Source organism: Zalophus californianus, chromosome 3 (assembly GCF_009762305.2).
Source record: "Zalophus californianus isolate mZalCal1 chromosome 3, mZalCal1.pri.v2, whole genome shotgun sequence".
Lineage (NCBI taxonomy): Eukaryota > Metazoa > Chordata > Mammalia > Carnivora > Otariidae > Zalophus > Zalophus californianus.
The window spans coordinates 61,361,539-61,384,423 of record NC_045597.1 but is presented as its reverse complement, the minus strand read 5'-3'; the positions used below and the strand labels follow the sequence as shown (position 1 = coordinate 61,384,423).

Sequence of the window (22,885 nt, the reverse complement as noted above, 5' to 3'; positions counted from 1 at the left end):
GCAGGCTTTATTCACCACTGTGCAAAAATACAACTAGTTATGAGCTAACCTGAATGAGCCCAACAAATATTACCGATATTCATTCAAAACTGGCCTTTTACTTCTCTGAAAGACCTGAGGTGGCAGGAATTACTTGGCATATTGGAGAATAACTGAGTATTATTAAACAGGACTGTGTTTGGCTTCTCTTTTTCTTCATTTACATGGATGATGTCAACTCCTTTTATACAATACTGATGCATGTCCCCTTGTCACGGAGATAAATACAAGGGAACGATTCCTCTAATGAGCTGAGGACAAGGTCCGAGTGGCCCCACAAGCCAGACAAGGCCCCAGACAACGGGTCCATTTTCTAATGTGGGAAAGAAGGCTTCACAGCTACTTCTCAAAGACTAAATTCTAACACTAAGATAATTATTTGTGCAGAGGCCCTCCAAAATTGAATCTGTTCATATCTAATAATCCAACTGTAGATGTAACTACTTAGAAGAATATTTACCAGGTAGATTTACAAAAAGAGCTAATGTTGCTTAGAACCAGTCAGTTCGTGGGAGCCTTACTAACGTTTGCTGTGGCTGTCTACAGTTGCTCTTAACATCTCTGTGAAAACTTGACAAGTTCAAAACAATACAGATTAGCTTTAGAGCTCGAAAGCAGATCTACAGTTCTTTTCTGAACACGACCAGGCTTTGCCCCCAGGACCGGCGGGCAGCACAGGGGAGGACAGGTCAGAGTGTGGTCTGAGGGTCGCCAAGAGAGTCGCCTGGGAGGCTTGGTACAGGACAGACTCCTGCAGCTCCACACGGTGACTGGCATCTCCAAAGACAGGGTCCAGCAGTCTACACTGTGACAAATTCCCTGGTGACTCTTTGCACACTGCAAGTTTGAGAACAGCTCCAAGGAAACACAAAGCTTTCTTTGCTCTTCCTCTCAGCCCTGTGAAGTCTGCCTGTCAAGGAAGAAGAGCCTGATATGAATCAAGACGAGTCCTCAATAAATATCTGGTCAAGTACAAAATATATAGTGTAAGCTTATTATCTCTCCCCTTTTCCTTAAGCTGCCAGGAATCTTGCCACATTTGAACTCAATTATTTAAATTCCATAGGCCTTCATGGCTTATATTTTTAAGCTCTTTTTTTTTCGCATTCTCAAATTTTTACTCATAAGTCTCTCTGGTTCTCATTTTTACTTTTTATTTCTTTGCTGCCATTATTTTATTTTACGGTTTTTGCAAGCACTCTCAAATCCTCTGTGGAATTAAATGAGGTATAAATAAGACACACCTATGCACAGATATAATTCAAAGTGGCCATTATTTGTGTTCCTGCAATGTTAAGATCCTGCCATAGACACTGGACCACATGCCTGTTCTAGCTTTCCACTGGGAATCTTTTCTCCGAGTTTGTTAATAAAAGCACCAGCTGCCTTACTTGTGTCCTTGGAGCTCGATGGCCGTTCCTTTTCTCCCACCGATGTCCCACATGATGACAGAGTGATCTGAGCTGCCCGAGAACAACACTCGCTGGACAGGGTCCCAACAGAGAGCAGTCACCCCACCTGCGAGAACAGACACAGCTGGACATTAGTCACAAAGCGACAGTATTATTCACTAATAAATGTGAACACAAAGGAGTTAGGATTTAGTGTTCTTTTGCTTATAGAACAAACAAGTAAGTTCCCGAAGAGTAAAAAAACTGGCTCCCGGAATAAAAGTCCCACCCTTTCAGCATTTCCCCCTCACATTTAATGTACCATAAAATCAATTACTATAAAAACCAAAAGAAAAGAAAAAGGCAATTAATTGTCCGACAAGAGACATAATTCAAAGAATGGAAAATATCACACTAGGAAATATTAACCATATTTTCTTAACTTCTGCCTACCTCCCACCCTGACAATAACGGACAAAAGTAAATGGAATTTTTTTTTTATTTTTTATTTTTTTTAGTAAATGGAATTTTAGAAAGCTCAATTGGATTTTTTATTCTTGAACACAGATACAATTACACCACAACATCAGAATTTAAAATTTATTTTCTCTTTGGGATTTTAAATTTACAGATTCTGGGCACATCATTTACATCCTTAAGTGTCAATTTCCTCGACTATAAAATGGGGATAATGGCGCTACATCTGAACATCGACATACAACTACTATTATTACTAATGATGATATCAACCTAGCCCTTACCTACTTCATACGGTTGTGGTGATAATCAGGTTGGATCAGTTATACAGGACCGCTCTGTAAACTGTGGCGTGAGTAAACATGTTGGTTATTAGCATTACTCTACTGGTGTGGCTATAAAATATTATGACAGATCTTTCTCTCTGGTAGTCCCCTTATAAATCAAACCCCTGCATGATGAGAACAATATTAACTTTTTCCATTTAAGATGAGCCCAAAGCCTACAAACACTTAAGAATGTGAGAAATACTCATTTTTCCATGATTAAGAAAGATATTATAAGAAAAATATTATATTCTGAAAAGAACACGAAATAGCATCTTGTTTATTAAAATCTGACATTTTTTTCTTATTTAGATGATCAATTTGTTCTAATAAAGTGCTGCACTTTAAAAGCTTTTAGGAAAGTTTCTTTTCCATAATATTCTCAGGGTTTTTTTTTTTTTTTAAGATCAAAAAGGCGGGAAAAAGTCCCACTGTTCTGGCTTATGCTTCATCGCTTCTCTCCATACCTGCACAACATCCTCCTGTCCATGTACAAGTAAACACGCCCCCCCCCAATATACATACAGTCCATCTCCTGCCACCACCTAACAGCACCGAGCACACGGCCAGCGGCACACTCTTAAATGAATGAAGGAGCGGACGAATGAAAATACAAACATCTTTTTTTCATCCACAATCCTTGTTATTTGGAACCCCTCTACTAGACTCACTAACCCTTCCAAGTGACATCCTGTTCCTCCTTTTGTACACCAACTCTTCCTTCCCTGCTCTTAAACTCCATGATTACCGCAGTCCCTCCTTGTTCCATTTCACTTCCCTGTGGACACCTGCGGTCCTGAAGCAGATGATCCTTCTTCTGCAGGACCCTCAGAAGGCCAGCAGTGGCCTAACACTGCGTGCATACATCATGCACCTCATGTCATCCCATCATGTAGGCCCTGGATCATCTCACTTCATCCCAAGAAGAAGGGTGAGTGCAGTACAATAAGGTATTTTGAGAGGGAGAGAGACCCCATTCACATAACTTGTATTGCAGGATATTTAAACAGTATGCCTAAGGGTCAGTACTATCTGTAGTTTCAGGCATCCACTGGGAGGTCCTGGAACTTGTCCCCCGCCGATTACGGGGGAACTACTCTATACTTTTTTTTTTTTAAACCATGCTTCAGTATTTGACAATGTAATACTTCAGAATGTTCTATCCTGCAACACAAGTTATTTATTCCCACACAGTACGCAAGTGACTTACTTTGTTAAATATCCGTGGCAGAGTTAGCTAACCGTCCACCTCGATCCCTACGCCCCCTCCATGTACGGAGTGCTTCCTGGAAAGCTGCTGTCCTGCAGGAACCACATTTACCAGCCCTCCTGCATCTAGGGGGCGTGTGACCAGTTCTCAGCAACTGAAAGCAGAAAGTAATCTGCATTCCTTCCAGGCCAAGGCAGTTAAGATGTCCCTTTTTCACTTTCTTTTCGTACTTACTCCTCAAAGACTCCAAGACTCAGGGCATGGAGAAACTACATTCTAGAAGGAGCCAGAGTCCCTAAATTACCATATGGAAGAGAACTGTAATTCAAACACACCCGCACGGGATTGTAATGTGAGCAAAAAATAAACTGCTGCATTAAGCCACTGAAATGTTAGAAATTATCTGTTTGAGCAGTTAGCATTAGCTATTATAATGCCATAAATTTACTAGGACATATAATGAGACTGGCCCAAGGGGCGTCTGGGTGGCTCAGTTGGTTAAGTGGCCAACTCTTGATTTTGGCTCAAGTCATGACCTCAGGGCCTTGAGATGGAGCCCCACGTAGGGCTCCTCGCTCAGCAAGCAGTCTGCTCGAGATTCTCTCCCTCTCCCTCTGCCCCTCCCTCTCTTGTGTGTCCTTTCTCTCTAAAATAATAAATAAATCTTTAAAAAAAATTTAAGGCTGGCCCAAGAGGAAGGTGAGAGTCACCAAAAACTTCATAAATCAGGCAAGTAAAAAGAAGTAACTAGTGTAGACTGTTAATACTGATGCCTACTATCTAAACAGAATTGGAGAGGACCTCAGTTGGAAAACCACTGCATCAGCCTCCAGAGCAATCCACTGGAAACTCTGAATTGTTTTCCAAAATCGTATCTTAAGTCTAAGCACTTTTCACCACCTCTACTACTACCATCTTTGCATGAACCATTATCAAAATTCTTGGCCTAGAAGATTGAAAAGCATGATACATATTTTGTTGGAAAGCCTATGGGGGAAAAGGCACTCATATAAGACAGTGTACCATAGTTCACAGTGAGTACATGAACTATGGTACATTCACTCAGTATTCTGCAGCTATAAGAAACAATGAACAAGATCACTTAGGGGATAGCAAGTGATTTCCAGGACACACTGTAAAGTGAAAAAGGCAAAGCACAGAAAAATAGCTACATTGTGCTATCTTTCATCTAAGAAAAAAGGGTAAATAAGAAATGAATGAGATTTGTTACCTTCAGCAGGTGCATGGGAACAACGATGGAGGAGGGCTGAAGCAGAGTGGCACTTTTCTGAGTATATTTTTTTGTGTTTTGGAACCATATTAATGTTTCACATACTCGTAAATAAAATTAACAAGGAGTGTGTTGGTGGGGGGCAGGGTGTGGACCCAAAATAGAATATAAACAGAAACAAGTGAACCTAACTGTATTACAAAGGAATGATCCGACCACACTGAAGGGAGGCAGGGGGAGAACTGACAAAAGTCACTTTGGAAAACAGTAATTTGATTACATAGTCTAAAGCAAAATATAAAGATTTGTACACAAATATAGTACTTTAGTTAGGAGGTTTGTATATGGGTTACGTAGGTTAGCAATTCTGAAGCTGTTCTGTGTGTATTTTAGGATTGAGCAAGTAAATATATTGAGCATAATGAGAGCTGAGTTTCTCACTATGTTCATAGGAGTTACAGGTGTGGGGGGAGGTTAGAATAAACTCTTTGGTGTTAGATTGGAATTGGAAGTATCAGTATGAACTCGTGTGTGTGTGTGTGTGTGTGTGTGTGTGTGTGTGTGTGTGTGTGTGTGTGTACACATACACCCCCCCCCACACAAATACAAAAGACACAGAAATAGTTACAGATATGTGAGCACACACATATATTTCCTAGCTCCCCCCAAGAATGAGCACACGTAGCACCCAGATTTTGGCTTCTATATACTTCTAAATACTATCTATTCTTTAATGAAAGAAACAATGTCCGTATGAATGGTTAATTCTAGGGCTGAGGCACAGAGTATACAAGATGAGCCAGGAACATCATGCTGTATCAAAAAGTGAAGGGACAGGGGGCACCTGGATGGCTCAGTCAGTTAAGCGTCTACCTTTGGCTCAGGTTCTTGGGATCCAGTCCCTTCATCAGGCTTCCTGCTCAGCTTCTCCCTCTGCCCCTCCCCTCTGCTCATGATCTCTCTCTCTCTCTCTCTCTCATGCTTGCTCCCTCAAATAAATAAATAAAATCTTTTTTTTATAGCACAATTTATATATTTCAAATGGACAAAAAATTAGTATCATTTACAGTATCTTAAGATAAATTGCCTTTGAATGGGAGCTTCCTTTCCAGTACTTTGAGGTCTACAAGACGTATCTAGAAAATGTACTACTGTGGAAAATGACCACTTAAATTGAATGCGGGGGAGGGGGGAGGGCCTGTGGTTTCTCTTTTTGATTAATTGCTGTAACACTGTCCTTCAGGCGGCTGAGGGAGTTTCATGTTTTCTTTAGACATCATTAGGCGCCGGAGCTCTTGCAGGACAACTTTGATGCTATATGAATTCTGCCATTTTGCTAGCACTGATATGGCTCTTGGGTCCACCACTCCGTTAGAACTATTAACTCCATTCATATTAATTTTTGTTACAAATCTTACAAAGGGGGGTGCTTCTGGGTATTTAGGTCCACATTCTATTTTAAGGCTGTATATTCGGTTTTCATAAATTGTCCAAGCCCGTGATGGCTGCCACCTTGCGTCGCTGTTGCTGGAAGCCTAAATAAATAAAATCTTAAAAAAAAAAAAAAAAGTGAAGGGACAGTCAAAAGGTCACAGAAGCCAGTGTGAAGAAGCCAGTGTCCCACTGGTCAAATTAGGGACACTTTGAGCAAGAAAATAAATAAATGATAGCAATGAATTCTCACACATAGAAATAATTAAGAACTCATGAGCCCATATTGGTATAAACAATGGAAAAAATAAGTAAATATGGGGGAGAAGTAAAGTTTTTCCTTATAATAAAATTCCAACCAAAAAGTGTGGAAAAGATAATGACTAGAAAAAGCACAATCTGGCAAACACCACAGTCATAACTGTTTCTGGAAAGAGTCATCAATGGAGTCTCAATGCATAGTAAAATTACTGGACAGAAATATGATGAGAAACAGTATTTATACAGTTTCAAAATATTTCCTCATAAAATACTTATGAATTACAAAGGGTGACTAAAGTGGAGAAACTTGGCAGACACTACCTTAACCAAATGATCAACGTTAACATCACCAGAAACAGGATAAATCAGTATCATGTGCCTCTTGACACAATCCACTGAGAAGGACATAACATCACTTCCATGGTATTCTTTTTTTTTTTAATTTTTTATTGTTATGTTAATCACCATATATTACATCATTTGTTTTGGTGTATCCATGGTATTCTTATAAAAAATGCATAACCTGAATTTAACCATGAGGAAACGGCAAACAAATGCAAATGGAAGGACATTCTGGCTGGTACTCAAAAATGCCAAGGTCATGAAAGACAAAGGAAGCCTGAAGAGCTGTCTCACGTGGAAGGAAACGAAGGAGACATTATCACCAAATGCCACTGGTCCTGGATCAGATTGTGAACATCCCTGAGGACTCAGAGTATTACACCACGCTTCAGTAAGAGTGGAAAAGATGGAAGAAAAAGCTTCAAGACGGGAGGAGGATGGGACTGGGGAGAAAAAAAATTAACTTTTGAGGTCCATCCCAGCTCTATGTACATGTCCTAGCAATGGTGTCTCTTGGAGGTTGGTGTATAAATCGTTAACCGTAGCACTCATTTCAAATCAGTGCATCCAGCATGTATTGAGCATCTTCTATATGGCAGATACCAGGTTAAGCTCTGGGGATACAATCAAATCAAGTAAGACTCAGACTCTACTCCCAACACAAACTTAGCTGAAGATGACGGCATTAGTTCGGAGAACAAGAAGGGCATGCATCCTGTGTTCAGTGTGGTATTCTCTCTTGGAACACGTGGCTACTCCCTTTGCCTGGAGTGCCCATCTTACCTTTTATCACCCAAGAAACCTTTCCTTTCTTCAAGGTGGAGCTCAGGCGCCGTCTCCTGCAGGAATCCTTCCCCAACACTCTTAATCAAAGTGAGGTTTCCACCTCTGTGTGCGTTTCTATCCCCACACTCACCCACTGCATTGAACTTTATCATATTACAAGTATGTCCCCACAGGAGACTTTACATTCTGTATCTTTGTATTCAAGCACAGTGCCCAGTGCCTGGTACACAGTAGGTGCTTAATAAATGTCTACGCACCTGGCCTGTGAACTGGGTGGCAGAGAGGAATGGGAGACAATAAAGAAGATTAATAAGCCATCACTACAGAGGCGTCCGGCAGAGCCTTGGGATGGGGGCCGGTGGGAAGGCAGTGCACTAAATCACAGGGGGGCACAAAGGGGTGGAGAGGAGAGCTGCTGACGGAATGGCCTCTTCCCTCCAAGGAGAGTGTTCCAGCAGCCCTCAGCAGACAGCCTTCTGAACAGTCCTTCCTACAGATGCTTTTGGCAGCACGGAAAGGCAACCCCCGTCAGTGAGCCTGCATCCCAGAGCAATGCTCTGCACCACTGTGCAGTCCACACCCAGGGCATCCTTCTCACCCTCCATATTTAGGTCGGAGAACAAGAGCCAGGGGCTACGGCGGGTGTGGGTTTCTGAATTTATGATATTTCAAATCACAAACATCCTTTCTCCCATTTCATTTTACTTCACTTCAGATTCCTCCGTCTTTCTGCTCCCCCTCATTTCATGATATGCTTCTCCCTGCCTTTGACCTTCATAATATAGGACTGATAGAGCAGTTTCTAACACGAATGTATTCTTTTTTTTTTTTTTTTTTTTTTTTTTTTTTTTTCCGTGTTGAGTTACTTTTATTAGGGCAAGTGTGTCTACGTACTGTAAACTATTTCACTTGCAAGCGCGACTGGCTGGTGGGGTGTTTCCCTCTCCCTCTACATGGGCCGCTCCCGGGGCCTGGTCACAACGTTCCACCACAGCGGGGGCAGATCACCTTCCTTCCGGGCCGGGGGCAGAGCTTCAGTGCTGGGACCACCAACTGGGGTTTCCTCCTGCAGCTGCTTAACCTCCCGCTCCCAGCTTTCCATCCGCAGCTTCTTCCACTGCTCTCTCTTGGCAAAGTAATCAGGATACATCGCCTTCTCGGAGGGATGCCAGTCATCTAAGCACCACTCGGGCACCTTGTAACACTCATATCTCTCATAGGAGGTCCCTCCCGGAGACTCAGGGAAGATGTATGGCTGAGGATGCTGATTGTGCCAGAATTCTTCCTCCGCCGCCCTCAGCAGTTGGGTGGCCTTCACCATGTCCTTCTCATTCTTATGTTCTTCAAACCGGGCTCTCATCAAACAAGCAAAGTACCGGTATTTGTCCCTGTGGACGCAATACGACTCCAGGTGGCGCAGCGCCCGCTTATAAAGCCGCAACACCTTCTGCTGGTGGGTCAGGTAGGCACCGGGCCCGCAGAACGCCATGACGACCCGCTTCCTCCAGCGGCCCAACACGAATGTATTCTTAAAAACAAAGGTCTCTAGCAATATAAAATTTATCTATACTATTACATTTTCTCATAAATGAAAATTTTAATGGTTGCATAATATCCCAACACATGGATATACCTTATTTCACTTACTGTCACATTTTCCTCAACTTTTAACTATTATAAATTTTGCTAAGATGAATATTTTTATTTGTAAAACTTTGCTCATGTTCCTATTTAGTTAGAAGAGATTCCCAAACATGAAACTAGATCAAAGAGTAGGAAAAGTTTTAGAAATTTAATACATGTTACAAAAATGCAGAGTGAACTCATTTTTAAGAGACTTTTACAACCTATCTTGCAAAAGCTAGGGAGACTACGTGAAGTGTTGCAAAGTCAGGGCTGGAAATGGCTGGGTCTGTCTTTACCGGTGTGATGTGGCACCTCGCCTGGGGCGTGCCATCCCACCTACAAGGTGAAGGAGTGCGGGCTCCCTGTGACTACAGGAGAGCGACTGAGTCCCCCAAACACAAGGCCTCTTGAATAAAATCTCTGACCTTTCAGCTGCTGCATTTTGCAGTAACTGCAGGCTGAAGTGAGGAGTGTTGCTGTAAAGCTGAATGTGCTCTACCTGCAGGCTACCCCTTCCTCCTGAGAGCCACAAACGGACATGCCACTGTTTCCTTGCCACCTCCCCAGGGGCGTCTCTTCAAGCACCGTGATCTCCCTCCCAGACCGCTCTAACCTCCAGTGCTCCTGCTTTCGGCAAATGGCAGCACCATCCACCCAAATGGCTCCAGCCAGAAACCGGGGAGCCACCCCCACCCAAAGGCCAAGTGCCGCTGACTCCGCATCTCCTAAAAAGTCCTGAAGTCCCTCCTCTTCCCGCCATGCCCATGCCATCCACCCAGTCCAAACAAGTGGGACTCAGGCAGCTGCCTTCCTTCAAAATGGTCTCCGCACATCCATTCTCGTCCCCACCCAATCCATCGCCATGGCTGCCACAGTGACTTGTTAAAATGGAAAGCAGGCCACCACCCGGCTCACACTTCATCACTGGTTTCCCACTGCCTGAGAACAATGTCCGACGTTCTTTACATCGCCTGGAAGTTCAACCTCCCCTCCTGGCCCCTGGCTCTCCACAGCGCCCACGGGACTCCATTCGGTTGCTCACACTTTCCCACTCCAGGCCGCATACCCGTGTCACACACCTGGCGCCTAGAATGGTCTCACCACCTGGGTAACTCCTCTTTCTCCTTAAGGTTTCATTCAAACACCACTTCCCCAGAAGTCTCCCTTTAGCACTCTGGAGAGGGAGGCCCTCTTCTTACTTGCTCCCCCAGCAGCCTCTAAGGTGCACTGGGGCATCACAGTACTGCTGCGCTCATAACCTTTTGAAGAACTACCTCTATTTATTGGTTTAATGACTGCATTCCATGACTGGAAGCTCAATAGGCAAGCATTATGTTTGTCTGATTCACCCCTATATCCCAGCACTCATCATGCTGACGGCTAACGACGTGGCTGACTCGATAAAAATCTACATCTACTGGATGTGAAAGCCTTCACTGTAAACAAAAATCAAGTTTTCAGCTTAATGATTTGAACTTGTGTATTTGCACTGAACTATGCCTTTCCTTGTTTTAGTTAGTTACAGTTATACTGTTACTTTCAATTAATTCCCCTAACAGTTAATGAAGAAGACCGTATTTAAATTTTTGTTAAAAGCAGTGTGCTTTGGCAACTTATGTTCAATCCCTTCTGTTTATAGTATGTTCACACTAACCAAAATAATCCTTAGAAGTAAAAGAAAAACATGACTTTACTGATACTATGAATTTCCAATGGTTAAAATCTGATTCTTCCTCCCTTTGTTCAAGTCAGTGTGACTTTCTGGTAGAAATATTTTCTGATTTCTGCAGAAATAGCAAAGAATTGTGATACTTGGCATTTAGTTCCAGAAATAAAACCAGCAGAGGGAGCAAAGGAACATAAAACTAGTTTCCTAGGTCCCCATGGATTAGTAAATGCTATGTTGGCCTGTGGTATTAGGCCAATTCCATCTCTAACCCACATTTTTATACGACCTTCTGTACTATAACAGAGCGATGGGTGAATGGTTAGGACTCTGTCTACATACCAGACTGTCTGCTTCTGAGTGTGGATCTGGACTGATAAGACCCCCAATAACATTCTTGAATGGATCTGGGGTCATCTTAAGGTCTTTGTTTTGGGGTTAGGGAATGAGGAGATTAATCCTTACAGAACCCCTTTTCCCAGAGTTTGGGACCTCTCAGGGCCCAGGATGGGCCAACTGTAGAGGAAGAGCTCAACAATATGTTTGCATCATCAAGGAATCTCTTAGACATCCCTGCTCTGGCTACAAATGAATGAGTTGTGCTGTAGCCAGACTGGCGATGGGTAAATACTACTGTCTACGGATAATAACAGTAAGTTGATTATGTGACCTGTTACATTTGCCTTCATGTTAGCTAGTGACTTTCCTGGGCCATATCTGGTCTTCCTCAAAGATATTTCATGATAAAGTCATAGAAGAATGCTTTAAACTCTGAGAAAGATAAAGCATAATGCCAAGATGACATTTTATATTAGAACTGATCCAGAAGACAAGAAACCCTTGGGCCACATCTGGCTCACCACACAGCAGTAAGCAGCAGCTACTCACCCCTTTTCTGGCCTTGAGGCAGCAACAGAGAACTCAGAGAACAACTCTCAGCCATACAGTGAACGGCTGACTACTAAGGAGCCAGGCTGAAAGCCACCTCTGCCTAAACCAAGTCTGGGAACTACCCAGTCTGGTCACCAGGCCTGCCGAACTCAGCACGTGAATTTCACCTTGGGCCCATACACTCCTGGCTTTGCCATGTACTCCTGCCACATTTTGAGGAGCAGTTCCTACTAGCTTTCCAATTATACTCTCTATTCTGCTGCCAGAACAATCTTTTAAATTCTGACCAGGTTAACATCTTTGCTTAAAACTCTTTTACGGTTTCTCATTGACGTCAGGCTCATGCCTCAGTGATCCAAATGGACTCTCACTTCCTTTCTGGCTGCCCGCCACCTCAGACTCAGTGTGCCAGCCAAAAGGAGTTACTAGAGTTCCCAGGAGAGCACACTCTTGCAAATCTCCATGACTTGGACAATGCTGGTTTTCTCTGCCTGGAGTGTTCGCCTCACTTCTTTTTCATGAACTCAACACTCACTCCTTCCCAAATACCTTAGGTCAACAACGCCTCTGCTGGGAAGGCCTTCCTGTTCGAGCTAAGTGCCTATTCTGTGTTCCTGGAAGTGCCCCATGCCGGCTTCCCCTGCCCCTGCCGCCATGTCACTCTTTCACTCCTGTCTCTCTCCCTGGGCGGTGAAGAGTTTGAGGAAATAACTGAACCTTTTATTTCCATGACAGGGAGTAGTGGCTGAGATCAACTAGGGAGAGCAATGAGTGTAAACAGACCAAGGTCCAGGGCAGAACTCACAAAAAAGATCACTAAGGAGACGAGAAAGAGCAGTCAGAGAAGCAGAAGAAAACTGGGAGAGAATGTGTCACAGAAGCCAAAGGGAGGGCTGTTACAAGCATGAAGCAAGGGCCACGTTGTAAAATGCTGCCAAAATGTTAAGTATGACATGGTTTAAAACATGTCCACTGGATTTAGCAACCAGCAGGTCACTGGCCACCTTGGGGACAGCAGTGTCAGACAAGCGAGAGACAAGCCAAACTGCAGGTGGGTGGAAGGCAAGTGAGACATGAAGAATTTGAAGAAGCCGGAAAATGATATTCTCTCAAGAAGTCTTGCCGTTTGCTACAACATGAGGACATTATGCCAAGTGAAAGAAGCCAGTCACAAAACAACGCATCCCATAGGAGTCTACTCTGTGAGGTACCGAGAACAGGCAAATTCGTAGAGACAGAAGGTAGAATGGTGGTTGCCAGGGACCGGGGGAAGGGGTATGGGAGTTGTGTTTAATGGGGTCAGAGTTGCAGTTTTATAAGACAGAAAATGCTGTGTGGATGGATGGGTGGTGATGAGTGTCCTTAATGCCACTGAGCTGCATGCTTAAAAATGATTAAAATGGTGAATTTTCGATTATGTACATTTTACCATAATTTAAAAAAAGAAAAAAAGCAGCACTGCTGTTAAAAGAATAAGACAAAAACTGCTACAACAGGATACAGGATTGAGAGAGTTTTGTTCGTTGAACAGAAAGCCAAGACATTTAAGCATGTTAATACACTGAGAAGAGTGAGTTAGTCAAAAGGAAGACAAAGGGAATAGTTTTTGATGTGGAGACCCCTGGAGACTCAGCCCTGGGCCAGAGGACTTGGTGAGGCAGGAGGGCGAGAGATGAGGAAGGGGTAGAGGAAGTGTGTTTGTTGGGGAGCAATATAGGGCGGGCAAGAAAAAAAATTTTTTTAAGGTTTATTTATTTATCTGAGAGAGAGAGAAAAAGAGCACGCAAACATATGTGCATGGGGGGGAGGAGGGGCAGAAGGGGAGGGAAAGAGAGAATCTCAAGCAGACTTCTCACTGAGCGAGGAGCTGGGGCTCGATCCCACATTATGACCTGAGCCAAAACAGAGTCGGATGCTTAACCAACTGAGCCACCCAGGTGCCTCAAGAAAAACATTTTTGAAGTGTCTATCTGATCACCTCTATTTTTCCTTGAAGGAGGAGTCCAGGGAGGGAGCAGGGGCTCAGGGAGAATGGTGAAGTTCTGGAGAAGTCCCAGGAAGTACTGAGGACGTGTGGAGGGACTGTGTCGAGGGACTGAGGCGACAATGGCAGGTGAACTGGAATGCTGAATCTGCAGTGGTCATGGTGGCCTGGGGCTCAGGTGCGACTCGTGGCAGGCTGGCGACACTGTGAATGGCGCACACGTTCTTCCAGGAACACCAGGGCACCTGAACTGAGAGTGCTGGGCGGCTCGTGGCTGAAGTGACAGCCTTCTGGGAAGCAAGAGAGGATGGGGCACAGACACGGGGCACGGAGGGACTAAGGACGGACTGGCCAACAAGGGCAAGAGCAAACAGAGCTGGAGGCAAGGTTTAGAAAAGCAGAATATTAGGAGACTGAAGTTAGCAGTGAAACACAGAAGTTTAAGGTTCCTGACATGGGAGAGTTCTGGGTCCCCACCTGGCGAGGCTCAGCCAGGGTGTGGGTGGCTAAAAAGAGAAATCCAATTAGGAAGGACCTGGGTCCTTTCCACAGGGGATGCTTCTATGTGTTGCTCTTCCCAGAGAACACAGATAATTAAGATTATTTTTTATGACTCTTTTCCTCTGGATTCAACTTCCTCTTTACTGCATTCCTTTTTTCCCCTTGAGGAAATCCCTCATGATCTAGGTACTATCCCATTTTACATCCTTATTCACCTACTTGTGTTCTTATATGCCATCTAAACTCAGTATGAACCTTGTTCTGTACTAAATCACAGGTTGGTAATCTGTGGGTGACATAAAAAGCCCATTAAGAACCATGAAAATAGGCAGTGACTCATTTCCCAGGGTCAACATCACATATTCAAAATACTAGTAAAAACGAATCACTACCATCTATTCAAGTGTTTCAAAGGCTAAGCATGGATTATTTTATATTACCTTGCTTACATGATCCTGAGCAGATCCTGATTCCCTCCCCAACAAACAGATCCTAAATAATAAAAGAACCCAGGAGGAAGTTAAAAAGGAACCTGTACCTTTTTATGTAGCCCAGCTACCCACAACATATTTATTTCACTTGTGTTAGAAGTGGGGGGAGTCTGTCTTGCACACCATCTTCTCGCTCCAAGGATGGAAAGGACAGACTAAGGCAGCTGTATTTTCGGCCTCTCGAGGTCTGTGCAGTTGCCACATGGTCTCAAACAATGTCTCATCAACACACGCCAACACTAGCTTTCTCCAGTGCGACATGACATAGAACCAAATTACCAACATCTTCCAAACAAGACTGCCTCCTTTTTTGTGTTCGCTGAAAACTGTAGAAAATTTTTGGCATTATATCTTACTGAACCATGCTGAAATCAGCTAAATGTATCACGTGTATCCGAGCACACTGGACTCTGTCACTTTCACAACATGGCATCCAAACGCCAGAACATGTGGCCAGTGATATGTCACTGTGAGAGCGGCACACGGAGATTCTGCTTGCAGTCCCACCTGTATGTCCTCTGAATGTTGTGACCAGGGTGCAGCTGTCTTGCTCCAGTTTGAGGATGGTTACTTGGCCTGACTGGTCACCAATAAACACATGCCGGGTTTCAACATCAAATCTATCATGTAAACATTAAGGATGTTTCTCAAAATTGAGTAGAGGGATTTACATACATAAATCAAGCAATAAATAAATAAATAAACCAAGAAACGTGCAAATCCCATATGAAGAAAGCTTGGACATAACGCTAAAAGATACAAAAGGAGACACAACAAAATAAAAGATGCAATATTATGGGACAATAAGACTTCACATGATAATGATGTCATTCTTTATAACATGAATTTACAAAGTTAATATAATCCTTATAAAAATATCAACATATGTTTTTTCCCAGAGCTGGGGAAGTTTAAGTTCATATAAAAAATAAATAAACAAGAAGAGCCAGGAATATTCTGAAAAAAGAGCAATGTGGTATGTGATAGGGGAGGTTAGCCCTACCAGATATCAGAACATGTTACAAAATCTCTGTAATTAGAAGTGCGGTATTGGTGCATAAACAGACAAACAGACCCATGGAACAAAATGGCAAGTCTAGAAGCAGACCCCAAAGCATACAGAAATGTAGTATGTGTCTGATGAGGGTGGCTCTTCAAATGAGAAAGGAAGAGATGGGTTTAAAAAAAAAAAAAGATGTTGGCATAAACTGCATAGTCATTTGGAAAAACAAAACAGGACCTGTATTTCACATTCTATCTCAGGATAAATTGCAAATGGCTTGAGGATCTAAATGTAAAAAATTACAAATGTAAGTTCTAGATGGGAGAGTTCCTTTATAATCTTGGAGTGGGAAAGGCTACTACTCAAAAACATAAACAACAACAAATACCATCAGCAAAGCCAAAAGATAAAATGGAAAAAATATTTGTAACTTATGTAACAAAAGGCCCAAATCCCTAACATAAAAAGAACAATCAAGAAGAAAGCAACCACAAACCTAAAAGAAACATGGGCAAAATATATGAGGACATAGTTCAAGAAGAAATGAAGATGAAAATGAAAATGGTGTGTGAAAATGAAAATGTGTGAAATGGGCCTCAATGCTAGCTTTCAAAAGGCTGCTTACAAGGCTGGCCTGGTGTCTCGTACCTTGTATTTCCGGAGGGTCCCACCTTTAGCAGGCAAGAGTGGCCTTAACTGTACACAGAATATGGTTTATGCCAAATACCTGCTTTCCTACTTAGTCTGGAATTTCGATACATGTCAGAGACAGGCTGCCTACGTGACCAGTGTCCAGTACAAACCTAAGACACTGAGTCTTTAGTGAGCTTCCCAGGTTGATAATACTTAGCAACCCTACTTCTAGAGATCTATCCCAGAGATACACTGGCCAAAGTACAAAATGCATGCCTGAGGCTATTTGCTCCATGCTATTTTAAATAGCTAAAGTGTGAAGACAACAAAAAAATTCCATCAAAAGGGCACCTACTGAATTAACTATGATATACCTATGCAATATTAGGGGAAAAAAGAGCTCCATATCATAAGCAAACTGACATGGAGGAATTTCCAGGGTACATTATAAAGTGGGGAAACCAAGCCAAGGTATATAAGCTACACTATCTTTGCATAAGAAAGAGAGGGCAACAGAAGTGTGTGTGTGTGTGTGTGTGTGTGTGTGTGTGTGTGTGTGTGTGTGTGTGTGTGTGTACCCCTGTGGGTGCTTATTTTACAAAAGGAAGCTCTGGAAGGATAAGTTAAGATCTCACACAAGTGGATGCCTACGGAGGAGGGAGAAACAAGCTGAAGGGACAGGGCTGATGGTGAGACTTCTCTTGTCATAGTTTCCATTCTGGAGTCATGTCATTATTTTACATATTAAAAATATGTATAAAAATAAAAGAAAAAATCCCCCAAATTGACAACAAAGTACAATCGGTGAACCATAACTATGGTGATCACCATAGTTATAAGCATAGTTAACCATATAACCATAGTTAACAGAATTATTCAAGTGCCTCTAACACAGGGCGTTTCAACTGTACATCCTTGGGCGAATATATTCTAAGGACAAAGAGAACTGCAAGGAAAGCTAAAATCTCATTCCATAGTCTTGGTGCTATAATACTGCTATTATTATTTTGAAACACCTTAAATGTACCATAGGATAAAGCAAATATGTTAATGTTTTAGGGAAGCCATAATTTTCAGCCCAAGGTGAAAGAATCAAGTACAAAAATGAAGTAAAAACCCTAAAATGTTAAATGTGAATTTATTATATGAATTGATGATTTATTTTCTTTTCAGAAATATACACACACATATTTCCTAGCTATCTCTGAATACTACTCCTCACTAAAAGAAACGGCTAATTCAGGACTGGTACAGGAAGGTACAAGATGAGGTTAAGATGTGTTGTGCCAAAAAGCAGGGAAGCTCCCTTCAAAGGCAAGTGGGGTTGTATCAAAAGACACCGGAGCCAATATGATGGGGCTCTTATTGGCCAACGACGGGACAATACTTGCATCCAAAAAAGGCGAATTATTGAAATCTACCAGATATATTATTTTTAAAAAACCTTAAGAGTTTATAATAATGCTCAAAAAGAAAAAAAAAGATGCCTATTGGAGGTAACCAGGGCACTGAATCTCTACTCTGAAAATGAGCAATTAAAGAGAAATAACTAAGAACTTATGTTGCTTTTCCCATACTAATTGTATCTCAGGCTAACCAAATAGCCCTAGTTAATGAGGGTAAATTCTACCCTATAGAAGAATTCCAACTAACACATGTGGAAAAAATGCTACGATTACAAAATCGCCATTTTGCGACCCTAACAAAATAACTGGTTCAGGCTAGACCACCAAAGGCAGGCTGATGTTATAAATTTTTAGGAGTAATAATAGCATTGTGGTTACTGAAAAATTCTGTATTTTTTAGTGATGCACAATTAAGTATGTAAGGATGAGATGACATAAGGTCTAAAATTAGTTTCTGAATACTGCAGCAAGGAGAGAGAGAAAGCAAAAAAGATCAAAGAATCAACGCTGGATCTGATGAGTATGTGAGTGTCCATTATAATCTCTTCTCCCAGTTGGGGCATGTTTTGAAAATTTTCATAATAAAGCATTTTTTTTAAAAGTGAAGGAGAACAAGGCACCACAAATTCTTCCAGTCTCAAGAACAAGGGAGATATATGTAAAACAATATTAAGATTGATATGGAATAAGATCACCTTACATTTACGTAGATTAATTTTAAGGACACTGATGAAAAAACAAATGCACTCTGACACCCAACAGTCTTTATGATGGCAAGTAAATAGTAGTATTCTCTTACAAAAACATAAATGCAACAAAAGCTATTTGAAAGAGAGCTGAAATAAAATTATAGTACAACCTCAAAGCCAGAGTGATTGGCATTAAGCATGATATGAGGAAATATAAAAATCAAGATAATCTTACAGCTTTCCAGTACCCTTGCCCTGAATATGAACAGATCTAAGAGACTTCTTGGTGAAAAGACCTTGTACTATATAGGGTGACATCTTGGAACTATCTCCAGCATGAATAAAATCTTAAAATGAAGAGTATCTAAATTATTTCTGAGGAAGCATGAAAAAGGTGATCGAAACATGGTCAAATGACAAGACTGAAAGGTGAAGCTAAATTATTCACAAATTTAAATACTAGTAAGTGAAGTGGGGAAGGAAAACAGTTCTATTTCCTAACATCAACCTGCCATGTGACCTTTGGGAAATACCTCCACTCTACTGTATTTAGTTGCTCAAAGGGCTAGCCAAAAGATTGTAATACCCACACTCTAATCCTGGTTCTGCCAGGCATTAGTCATGTGATCTTGAGAAAGTCCCTTAACCTTTCTAAGCCTTGGTTTCTACACTGTGAAAATTGAGGATTTGGTCTTTGGTTTTTATTCTAATTATTGTTAAATTGCTTATTGTTGTTAGTGTTATAGCTCTTAATACTTGAAGCTTCAGATCTTTAGCCAAAGCAACCAAAGATTTTGAGGTTATTCAGAAATTGGTAATTCAATTTTTGAAAGGTCAGTGTCTTTGTCTTCATTTCTCTACTTGAATTTTTGTTATTTTCACTGCATGTGTACTTCTCCCCTATGAGGTCAGAAGGAAGAGAAAAAAGGCTGAATTCAACCTGACTTCTATCACTTGCTGACGTGGATGAATGAGTGTGAGGTGGAGATGGGAAAAGGTGGTTCATCTGTGGAAGTTTCTTATGTACGCCACCACTATCCACTAGGAAGAGAAACTGGGGGTACTGATATTCTAAACATTTTATATATATGGTTTCAGCAGATCTTCTTCCTTAAGAAAAGAAACCTGTAAGTATGGTAGGTGGCAGAAAGAAGAGGAAAGAAGTGGGGTGGAGGGTTCCCATGAAGAAATGTGTTTAAAAATTGGATTTTAACGTGAGTCCCAACATTGTATGGGTATGTTAACACTGTTAACAATCTGTGCACCGGGCAGCTCCCAGAAAAAACCCTCCAGCCTTGGGAAAGTCGCATGTTTCCTGCATGTTTCCCTCTGGCAAAAGCGATCCAGTTATTCCATCAGTGTGGAGCACTGGAAAAATATCAGAGATAGAAGGATATAAGGCCAATCTTAAATCAGGAGCCAAGGGCAGGCACTGTGAGAGGCAGAGCTGTAGAGGTGAGGGAATCTTCTGGAAGAGCCTTCCTGTAGTACTGCAGTTCCCCTCCCCCTTAACAGCAAGGTTGGACTAGATGGTCATTTACACTGGGAAATGAACCCAGAGCCTTTCACACACACACACACACACACACACACACACACACACACAGAGACTTCTGATATCTGATCACATGATTTTTTTCTGCTTGGTAAACCACATGGTGTGTGGCCAAAGGAAATGGTTGAAAAATGAAGGTGACTTTAGGAGATGCCTGAAGAGAAGGGTCAGAGACCACCACAGTCAGGAGACTTTCGGTTCTGGGCATTTTGTTCTGTTTCTCATTTTCAGAGAGTTTAAAAAGTAAACTTCTTAAAGGCAAGATCTGCCTTTTTTCTATACTCCTTGGCTTGGCTGAAGTCCTACAGAAGCCAGCATATTACGAACAAATTCTATTGATGCCATTAGTTCTGGTCTCAAAAGGGTAACAACACAGTATGATGGGAGAAAACAGCAGTCCAAGGCAGAAGACCCAGGTTCTGGTGCTCTTCTGACATACCAGCTGGGTGGCTACAGGTAAGACATGCGACCCTTTCTGGGCTTCAGCTGGCTCATCTGTAAAACGAAGAGTTGACCCGGATGATGGCTAAGGGTCTTTCCAATTCTAATACTATAAGAAATCAGTCATCTATTGACAAGAGAGTTCATGTATTTCAGGCATTAGGCTTGTCTCAACTGGCTTTTAGAAAGTAAACTTTGGAGTTTCTTTTCTTAACAGGTGGTACCACGTTCTCAAAGATAAGTTGATCCCGCTTGCCATTCCTTATCACCCTCGTTTCTGGCCTGCTTGGTAACTTGCCATTTTTACAACCTTCCATGATGGCCATTCTTAGTTTCTTCATCTTGCTCTTCCAAGTGAGGAAAACAAGACAGAGAAATAGGAGCGACATTAGCTAACAAACACACACACACATAAAGCTACTGCTGCACGTCTGCAAGGAGACAGCAAAGTACTTTGTCAGATTGTTCAGAATCACTGAATAGGCATTTTATAAATATAAGATGAACATCTGAAAGCAAGCCTTACTATTTCTTCCCACTTTTGCTGACAAGTGATCTGTTCCCATGTAGTCCCTCATTCATTGGAAGGTGGAGAGTGATTCTCTGCTTTTTAAACCGAGAAGCTCAGGGTCCGTTATTCCTTACATGGTGGCATCACCCACACAGGCTTCACATCTGTCAAGCCTGTGCTTGCTACAGCCCAGTGGGCCGGACAGGAGGACTACCCAGCATTCGGGGGTATTCACACTGGCCATATGGGTCCTGGAGACTTGGAAGATGAGAATTAGTATCACTCTACATATCCTGGAAGGGTCTTGCACCTGGAACAAAGTTTGTACCACTACCGTGTAGATACCAGCTAACCTACTAGTGGTCCTGGCACAGTAGCTTCTCCATAAATATTTAAAAAATAAATAGGAATCTGGTGGTTCTTCACAACCTCAATATCTGTGTGTAAATTACTTCCACAGGTACAAAAATAAAAGGCTGTCTTTCATTGATGGTTTTATTATCTCCATGTTCCCAAGTTCTTTCTGACCACTGAGGCTCATAAATCTGGGCTGTGTCCTGTCTGGATGTCAGACTTGTGTCAGAGTCACCCCACAACCTGCTCAGCAGGATCTGTTATTTGGGGGGAAATCACCTCACTTTAATCCACCTCCGTGAGGACCCTCCATCATTTGTGTATCGGTCAAGTCAATGAGAATCTTAATCAGCAGGGCAACTCAGCAAATAAAACAAAAAACTTTCAAGTTGCACATACCCAAACTTTTCATGCAAGAAAGGAGTCAACAGCTAAGTTCCCACCAAGGGATTTTTGTCCAGCAAAGGATACTGCAGGCCCGAGGCCACGGCACTGGTACGGTAACCTCCCAGGCGTTGCCCACTCTCCGAGCAGTGCCAGGCAAACTGCTTGTCCTGCCCCGTGCTCAGCACCCACTCCAGCTCCAGGACAAACAGGATCATCGTCACTCTGCTCTGATGTGCTAAAAGCCAAGAGACAAGAAAATAACCCATAAAGCATCATAAAGGAGATTGATAAAGCATGGTCCACAGAGATGCGTCATTCTCTTCTCCCCACCCCAGAGGAAGCTGCATAGTATGGACAGCCATTACACACACAGTCTAGAACAGTGGTTCTCACCAGGGGAAGAGGGGCGTGCCTGAGCTGTTTTTTAAAAAAATGAGACAATTTTTTAAAAACTATCCATTTCCTCCCACCTGTCCACTATTTCCTCCTACCTCCCACTATCCATTTCTTTCCCGCCTGTACCAAATCCAAGTTTACCACCACCCAGAGTCCCCATTACCAAAAAGGGCCTGGGCCACCTCTCTCAGACATGATAGAGCTGCTGGACTGGAGAATGTCAGACTCAATGTGACCACAGAACAATAGAACGCATGATGATCTTATAATAAGTTTATGCAAGCTTAAAAAAAGTAAAGAGCATAATTGTTCTCCTTTTGGTGAAGTATGGCTTATTAAACCCACAACAAAGTTCTAGATGAATTTTTTCTAAGAAATCAAATGCTAGAAAGGAGGGCAGAATTATTCCCAAGTGCCATGTAAAGAAGAATGAAATAACCCTTATGTCAAAGTATACATACATGTGATAAGGAGGGCAAATCTCCCAGGGTTGCTCATACACAGAGGGAACACCACCCACAGAATTACCGCATCACACAATTTTATAGCTAGAAGAAATTGTTCATGTCATCTACTCCATCTCCCTATTTTACATGAGGGTAAATTCGGGCACAATGAAATCGAGGAGTTTGGCCAAGGTCTCATGGCTTCTCAATTACCGAATAAAATCCATAAAAATTTGCTTTCTTCTTACACAGTTCCAGAGAGTGAGGCAGAGGGGGTCCACGGCCACTGAAGAGAGTTGACTGGAATAGACAAAGATCGATACCCTGGAACCCGGACCTCACTGGCCCTGTGCCCAGGAGCTGGCAGTTTGGTGGGCAAAAGCAGACTCGTCACGAGAGTGATGACGTGAT

General features: G+C 42.4%; 3 protein-coding genes across 3 annotated transcripts in view; all 3 read right to left on the bottom strand.

Moving 5' to 3' along the window:
* Positions 1–22,885, bottom strand: part of WDFY2 (WD repeat and FYVE domain containing 2) — a 164,972-nt gene that overhangs the window by 17,761 nt on the left and 124,326 nt on the right. Inside the window, exons 5-7 of the mRNA XM_027588602.1 lie at positions 21,717–21,867; positions 15,161–15,273; positions 1,431–1,557 (exon numbers count right to left, since the gene is read on the bottom strand). Of these exons, the coding sequence (XP_027444403.1) occupies positions 1,431–1,557; positions 15,161–15,273; positions 21,717–21,867 (391 nt within the window). The remainder of the gene's footprint in view (positions 1–1,430; positions 1,558–15,160; positions 15,274–21,716; positions 21,868–22,885) is intronic.
* Positions 5,855–8,099, bottom strand: LOC113919562 (ubiquitin-conjugating enzyme E2 variant 1-like). Its single transcript, XM_035726584.1, has 2 exons — positions 7,989–8,099; positions 5,855–6,209 (listed from the first exon to the last, which is right to left on the bottom strand). The coding sequence occupies exons 1-2, from the start codon at positions 8,097–8,099 to the stop codon at positions 5,892–5,894; spliced, it is 429 nt and encodes a 142-aa protein (XP_035582477.1). The 3' UTR covers positions 5,855–5,891.
* On the bottom strand, positions 8,314–9,001 carry LOC118356796 (NADH dehydrogenase [ubiquinone] 1 beta subcomplex subunit 9). Its single transcript, XM_035726534.1, has one exon. It carries the CDS (start codon positions 8,981–8,983, stop codon positions 8,444–8,446), a length of 540 nt encoding a protein of 179 aa, XP_035582427.1. The 5' UTR covers positions 8,984–9,001; the 3' UTR covers positions 8,314–8,443.